This window comes from Populus trichocarpa, chromosome 6, assembly GCF_000002775.5.
Source record: "Populus trichocarpa isolate Nisqually-1 chromosome 6, P.trichocarpa_v4.1, whole genome shotgun sequence".
In the NCBI taxonomy this organism is placed as follows: Eukaryota; Viridiplantae; Streptophyta; class Magnoliopsida; order Malpighiales; family Salicaceae; genus Populus; species Populus trichocarpa.
Genome location: NC_037290.2, coordinates 21,131,455 through 21,139,387, shown reverse-complemented (window position 1 = coordinate 21,139,387; position 7,933 = coordinate 21,131,455). Strand labels below are relative to the sequence as shown.

Below are 7,933 nucleotides of genomic sequence, written 5' to 3'. Positions count from 1 at the left end.
AGTACAATTGTTTTTACCGTGCTGACATCCGAATTTAAAGAAAAACAATTACTAATCCGAGAAGAATTTATGGGTAAAGGAGTGAATGCCAGGAAGAATTTGCGGACCCAAAATAGATGTCCACCAAGTTCAAAATCTCCCGATATACATGAAAGCCCAAAGATGTTGCAGGAACCCAACCCAGCCCAACCAGACTCTTATAGGCTCAGCCCATAAGCTACGCCGATCCAGTAATTGGTCAGTTTGCAGGGATCCAAGCTTTCAAAACCCCAACCACTCATTTTCTTGTCCTGAAAACCAAAACCCCAAATTAGGGTTTCTCTTCCTTTCCTCCCTCTCACACACAAAGAAAAATAAAAAGAAATCTCTGTAAACTGATTCTGAAAGGGAATCCACCATGGTTTGCCTCCGATGAACTTATCTCTTCATTGATTAATTAAGAAGGATTTAGTTTGATTGATTGATTTATTTTGTGTAGCCGCAAGGAGATTACATAGAGCTGCACAGGAAGAGGCATGGATACCGCCTCGACCACTTCGAGCGCAAGCGCAAGAAGGAGGCGCGTGAAGTCCACAAACACTCTGAGAGAGCCCAGAAGGTGTTCTTTGTTCTTACACTTTTTTTTCTTTCTTGAATTTACTTTTTTTTTTTTTTTTAATGCGAGTGTTATTGCTGTTTTGTGGTTGGATGGGAACAGGCATTGGGTATTAAAGGAAAGATGATTGCGAAGAAAAATTATGCTGAGAAGGCTCTCATGAAGAAAACGTTAGTCTTTTCTTTCATTTTTGCTCCATCTTCTATATTATGTGCAGACCAATCTGAATTGTTGGTAGTTAAGTTTGATCGTACAAGACTACTATGTTTGTGCTATGCCAGCTTATTGCTGTGTGCTTTTTTTAGTGTTGAAATTATTACTAGTTCTTGTTCTTACTGCAAGCTGGGATAGCAGTGCAAATCAAATTTAAAGTTTTCAGTTGTTTTTCATTTCTCATTGTGATGCTTGTTGAGCAGTTTTTTTTTTCCTTCTTAATGTTGATCTAAAGGTGAAAAGTAAAGTACTCAAGCTAACCATGTGGGTATTTATCAGCTTTGCTGTATTTCCCTTTCAGCAGGGGAATTATATTTTATAGCTGTGTCCTTTTAGAGTTTTTGGCAAAGCTTTTGTGTTTACCTTTGAGCGTACTTCTCTCGCTTTATCCTCCATTTTTCTGTTTCAAAATTTGTTGAAGTTTTGGTTGGAATACATGCAAAAGAAATGAATTGGTGTAGTTATATTTGCTTGTCAAATTGGTTTTTTCCATATATAGTTTGTGGTTATGTAGTTATGCAGCATTGGGATGTCAACATTGTCTAGGTACTTTTTACACAATCTCTTCTTTATGAAGCAAGCAGTTATCGACAGTTTTGCATGTGGATAATTTTGTATTATGTTAACAGATTGGCTATGCATGAGGAGTCAACATCTAGGCGCAAGGTGGATGATGACGTTCAAGATGGAGCTGTTCCTGCCTATCTTTTGGATCGTGAAAACACTACACGAGCAAAGGTAAAGTTCTTGATACTTTTTGGCTGATATGACTATAAATCATCTCTCTTGTTCCTACATGTTCTGATATAAAATATGTGACTTGGTGCTTTAAGTAGATTCTTAGCAACAGTATAAAGCAAAAGAGGAAAGAGAAGGCTGGAAAATGGGAGGTCCCTCTACCTAAGGTAAGATGGAGTTCGATTTTTTCCTTAGCACCTCCATAATGTGCTTCTCTGACTTATTCTCCATCATGAGTTATTGTTTGCGTATGCTGTTGTTCGTTACTTTGAATTATTATTAGTATCTCACTGGAAGGCCTTTTCTTTCTTTAGGTGAGGCCTGTTGCAGAGGATGAAATGTTTAAAGTTATTCGATCTGGGAAACGGAAGAGTAAGCTTTTCACCAAGTTTTTTCCTTTCTACATTAAGCTCTTCTTATTAGACATTTGCAATTGCACCTGAATGTGGTAACATTCAATTCAACTTACGGTCAGTTAGGAATGTGGGTTTACAAACTATTGGCTTGTAGATAAACATAATTTGATACCTGAATTTGTATTATATGCAATGAAGGCTGTGGTTAGTTAGGGAAGTGGGGTAATAAACTATCAGTTCACAGATTAGAAATAATTAAGTAAAAGAAATCCTGCCTTCTGTCCCAAACACTTTGTAAACATGTTTTTTTCCCATCCATGAGGCTTGTGTTCATGTGCTTATGGTACAAAGATAATGTTTTCACATACATTTGAGGATTAGTTTTTTGTATTATGTAAAAACATCCTAGGGATGATAACCTAGAACCACCCTAATGTTGCTGGCTTTCTTTTGCAGCCAAGCAGTGGAAGAGAATGGTCACAAAGGCCACATTTGTGGGACCAGGTTTTACAAGAAAACCTCCCAAGTATGAGCGTTTTATTCGTCCTACTGGGTTGCGATTTACTAAGGCTCATGTTACACACCCTGAACTCAAGTGCACCTTCAACCTTGAGATCATTGGAGTAAAGAAAAACCCTAATGGTCCTACGTACACATCTCTTGGTGTTATCACTAAGGGCACTATCATTGAGGTAAAACACACACCAACATATCAAATGTCATTTTATTTCTGTGAGCCCATGATATAGTTATATTCCTTGTTTGGGGAGTGTGAACTTATTTTTCATCATTCTAAATTTCAGGTGAATGTTAGTGAATTAGGTCTTGTCACACCAGCTGGTAAAGTTGTATGGGGTGAGTCTGGCCTGTCAAACCTGGTTTCACTGCAGATATTGTTTAAGTAATCACATCTTTCAACTACTTTTGCTAATTTGGCATTTCTATGGTGTTGATGCAGGGAAGTATGCTCAAGTAACAAATAACCCAGAGAATGATGGTTGTATAAATGCAGTTCTACTTGTTTAGGAGATCAATAAAATAGAAAGATATGGTTCAATGTTGGAGTCTTTGAAGTCTTCGAAGGAAGCTTCTAACTGTTATGTTTTGCTGATATCCAGATGCTGTGCTTCGTATTTAATGTAGTTGATCCCTCATTGCCCTTTGGGATATATATCGAGTTGAAGTGTTGTTTGTAATATGGAATATATATCCCTTGCGGTATTTCAATTTTGTATCAGATTACTGATTATTGCCAGGCTGCTGCTGGGTGGTTTAGTATATTTTGATTGCTTTTAACAAGGCCAAGATTTCGTCTCTCTCTGGAAAAATAACGGGAAAGACGTCAGTCATCTCTACAGAAAAGAGGCAAGCATTCTGCTCTTGCGTGATGCATTTGTTGCTCCTAAAACAGGGCCACAGGTGTATCACACTGGTTGGTAAACGAGCAATTGAAAGTTTGAACCCTTGCTGCTTGAATGAACATTGTGCCTTCACAGAACTTGCAAAAATACCGAAGTGAGAGGAGTTCTGATAATGTTTTCTGTATATAGGATCCATCCCGGTGTAAACAATCTTTCCCTTGAGTTGTGTTCGATACAAATCATTTCCATTGCCCTTTAGTCGTATTTTTGTTCAACAACAGCTTAGCAGTTTACAACTAAGGATCGAGCAGAATCCCTAAGCTACAGAATGAGAGGATACAAGCTTCGTAGCACTTCCTAAAAATGGAAATCGCCGCATTCGAGTAGAAAGTGCAAGAAAACACAAAACATAGTCATATAGGAAGCCTCTTAAAACGGCAGACACTATATTACAACATACATGTGCAAGGATCAGACAAAAGCTGGCTTTTAATCAGCGTTTCCGAATCAGTGCTTACCATGGAACAAATTGTCAATGTTACAGCGTTTTCTAATTTAGTGGGATCCTCAAGAGTCCCAAACCATTTATTGACCAGATCAAGAATACGTCGCTTGGATTGGTGCCGCTGAAATTTGGGGTTCAATCACCTGGAGAAGGCCTGTTGCAAGCCTCCTTGTCAAATCCTCTGCTGACACCTTCACTACATCCCTCCTCATGCCAATATCAGCAGCATACCTGCTAGCGCAATAAACCCCGACAGCTGTTGCTGCCATCCCATAAATATTGGTGGTCACAAGACGCATTGGTGTAGATAAAACAGCTGCAAGAGGCCCCCCTATGATGGATACTGCTTGGCCACTCTGTCCCATTGTTCCTTGATCCACAATAAGCAGGCTAGTTTTGCAATAAATAGCGAAATCTTCACAGTTGTTCTTGAATACATTATAACAACCAAATCCGTTTTCAAGAAGGTATTTCGCTCGATGGACCACAATGTCATTTGAGTCTGAGACAGCAAGAGTACAAGTTCCACCTCGCACTTTTGCAAGAAAGAGAGCAGGGCTGACAGTATACTCAAACCGATACAAGATGCCACCAGCAAGGAAGCAGTTCAGGCATGAGAGGATGACCCCATGACCATCTTGCTGCATAGTGCAGTTGGAACAAGGCACAGTGGAGCGGGCTGGTCCTGAGCTCAACAAGAGGACATCCAGCACAGTCCCTGTTCCTACTTCTTGGCCGCGCCTGGTAAAATGAACTACTTTATCATCCCCAATGTAGATTCCTAAACGAGAACAAGAAAAATAATTAGAAAAACCCTATTGATAGCATGGTATCATTTTAAGAGTATTAAGGCTCATTATCAGGGGAATCAAATTGCATTTACAGAACAAGAAAAAAGAAGTATCAAGTGGTGGATGAAAAAAGGCAGATGTAAACAATTTTAGAAACTCGACATCAGCTAGAACTACTTCTCTGCATACTAGCAAAACACCTCTCAAAAGAAGACATTTCTAGATTTTTACATATGAATATAACATTCAAAAGAACAAATTCTACACCATCGCATTTACTGAGTTCCTATGCAAACCATCCATGCAACTGTTCATGATCTCAACCCAACTAACTCAGTAATCAGTCACCACAAAGTTACTCTGCCTGTATCATCCACAAGTTGAGTAGGCTGTAAAAACTTGAAAGAAAACAAGAGCAGCGCACCAACTGATGCTGTGACCACAAGAAAAGATTATATAGCAATCAGAAATGATGGCAACTAGCAATTGCAGATAAATACTATTCTGCAGTCCACTATTTTATTTTGCTTTTGGTCATGCAATGCAGTCGGCGCACACTACAAAATTCTATATCAATATTGGTTAATCAATAATGTCATGGCATAGAATGTGATGGCATGCAATCATGCTCCCAAAGCTACTTTTGCAGGTCATAGCTTTTACACCACTTTGGTGCATTTTGGATAAGAACAAAGAAGAATGTTCAATAAAAACACTATAGTAATTCATCTTAAACATTACCAATTCCAATCATGTTTAAAACCCATTTCCCCATCAATCGTTCTGGTTCTTTAGATACATATATAAACAATTACCAATCAGCATATGCTGGTGGTATAAAAATCCCAGGAGAACTATACATTGTTTATTTTGCGGCTAAATTTAAAAATGGTTATTGATTATTGGCTGCTAGTTTTGTCACCAACGCATGAAAAAGAAACAGCCTTTTCCAATTCATCACAGGATCACCACCGAAACAAGAGAGAAAAAAATGACGAGAGCAAAAAGAAAGCTAACCCAATCGCAACACAGCAAACCCCCCAGCCCCCCTCTATAAAAAAACCTTCATAACAAAAGAAACAAGAAGATGGAGAGGGAGTACCGTGATGGGCGTAGATATAAGCAGTCCTCCATGAATATATATGATCTCCTGGTTTCAGGCTTTCCTTACTAATCCTGTATTAGTTTGTTTTTTCATAACCCAGTATTTGTAGATCAGAAATTTAGTAATATAACAAAGGAAAAAACGAAAAAAAAAAAGGATCAAAGAAACCAAACCTGTTAGAAAGCAGCCCCATGTCTCTCTCTACCTCTCTTCCTTCTCTGCAATTTTTTTTTCCTTTCCAAAAGCGTTAAACAAATTGCAAAAACAGAACAATGGTTCTTTCCTACTGTTTTGCTCTATTTAAAATCTTCCCTGTTAAGCAAAGAGGTGTGTACGTGGCATTATCTTAACACCTGTCACCATTGCAGGCCGTATGCTGGGCGGCGCTAATAATTCCATTACAGATCACAAAATTACAATTATATATATATATATAAACTAAAACCAGGTATTTTCACTCAACTCATTGTTCACTATTTATAGCGTGACTATGTTTTTATCCTTCCCAGAAAAACCAATGACCTTAGTGTTGTCATTAAAAAATTAACTCTAGATATGAGAGTCTTTTCAATTTGTTTTATCATAATAAAATAATTTAATAACTCTTCGAATAAGAATCTTTAAAAATATCTTAAAAGGAGTACTTTTTTTTTTCTTTTCATTTTTTAAAATATAATAGAATGAAAAGTTTATTCTTGAAATAAAAAAAATACGCTGAATGAATTAATACTAAAATAAAAAAAGTTATTGGTGCATGTGTTATAAGTGTCAGCATGTGGGAGGAGCTCATGCATTTTGAGTGGCATGCGACATCTTTTGGTGGAAAAAAAATGTCATTTCATCATGTTTTTGAAAGTGTTGACACATTCTTTTCTAGTTGATCGGTGCGAGTCGGAGGTGGTGGAGCGGTTTGTTGCTGGTGGATTTTTTTTATTTTTCATTCATTCCCTAAAAGTTACAGGTTGGCCTTATTTGTTTTTAATATTTCAATTTTAGTCCTTATTCTTTTGATTTTTAATTTTTGTTCTTGGTTTTTTATAAAAGTTCTATTTATTTTTAATTTCATCATTCAATACTAATTTGTCATTTGTTATTTTTTTATTTGTCCTTCATTCTTTTAATTTCTTATTTTTTGGGCATTTTGTATAAGTTTTACTAGTTTTCAATTTCATCCTCCAATCTAAATTTATAGTATATTATTTTTTTCGATATGGTCCTTGTTTTTTTAATTGTTTTTTTCTTTTGTTGAAATTATTTTTATTTTTAATTTAACCATTTAATAAATAAATTATAGTTTCCCTTTAATTTATTTTTTATTTCAATTTTCATCCTCATAATTTTAATTCCTATCTTTTTTTTATCCTTTTATGTAATTGATTTTTTTTTTCAAATTTCATCACTTAACATTTAATTTGTTAGGGATTGAGCTTCATGGATTTTCTATGTATGGTACTTCCGGTCTAATGACCCGAGTCACGGATTTGAAAAGTTAAAGAGGGTTGACATCTTTTTTAATCTTATTTTTTTTAATTTCATCGTTCAACATTAGTTTTTTTATTTGGCTTTGTGGCTTTCTTTGATTCATTTTCTGTAAGGTTATCCCAAACTCATGACTTGCGACGTGGGTTTGGCGGGTTGACCTGGGCTAGCTCGTTTTTTATTGTCCAGTTTACATGTCTATCATACTAACTCGGGTGGACTTACGCTGGTTTTTTTTGTCTTTTTTTATCCAATTTTTTCGTTCCATATTTAATTGTTTGAAAATTAAACATCATTGTTTTATTGCACTTGGAAAAAAGTTTTTTCCTAGGTTACCTTGATTTTTTTTTTAATTTTTTTTATCTATTTACTATAATTGCCTATTTTTTTATCATTTGATTAAAATAAAACCTGCTTATTTAACATGTCAAAGTTATAACTCGAGCCATTAATTTGTTTTCTTAAAAATACACTTATAACATCTAAATATTATTTTTTATAGAAAAATAGCTCGAACTTATAGCATAACGCGAGCCCTCATTTAGTAAAAACAAAATCTTCTAGGTATTTTATCGTGAAGCCATGAACTGTGGAGCTCCTAATAAATCCTTATTGATTTTTTTTTAAAAAAAAATTGGTCATCAAACCTTTTTTTTATTGATTGTATCATTTTGTGTAAAACCCAAGCCTAAAATTTTAAACCAGTGCTAAATGGGATATTTCTCAACAAAAAAATAATAAAAAAAAGATAAAAGAAAATTTTGTGATTGGTGGTGAAAATTCTCGATAA

The 7,933-nt window shown here is 35.7% G+C and overlaps 2 protein-coding genes across 2 annotated transcripts; one reads left to right on the top strand and one right to left on the bottom strand.

The window, feature by feature from the left end:
• Nucleotides 1-248: 248 nt before the first annotated feature.
• LOC7484698 (uncharacterized) lies at nt 249-3,201 on the top strand. Its single transcript, XM_002308283.4, has 9 exons — nt 249-400; nt 479-598; nt 698-765; nt 1,438-1,546; nt 1,645-1,713; nt 1,861-1,918; nt 2,359-2,594; nt 2,706-2,757; nt 2,861-3,201. The coding sequence occupies exons 1-9, from the start codon at nt 398-400 to the stop codon at nt 2,926-2,928; spliced, it is 783 nt and encodes a 260-aa protein (XP_002308319.1). The 5' UTR covers nt 249-397; the 3' UTR covers nt 2,929-3,201.
• Nucleotides 3,202-3,654: 453 nt separating this feature from the next.
• On the bottom strand, nt 3,655-6,048 carry LOC7497643 (protein LEAD-SENSITIVE 1). Its single transcript, XM_024604065.2, has 3 exons — nt 5,838-6,048; nt 5,662-5,735; nt 3,655-4,549 (listed from the first exon to the last, which is right to left on the bottom strand). The coding sequence occupies exons 1-3, from the start codon at nt 5,855-5,857 to the stop codon at nt 3,861-3,863; spliced, it is 783 nt and encodes a 260-aa protein (XP_024459833.1). The 5' UTR covers nt 5,858-6,048; the 3' UTR covers nt 3,655-3,860.
• Between the last annotated feature and the right edge of the window lie 1,885 nt (nt 6,049-7,933).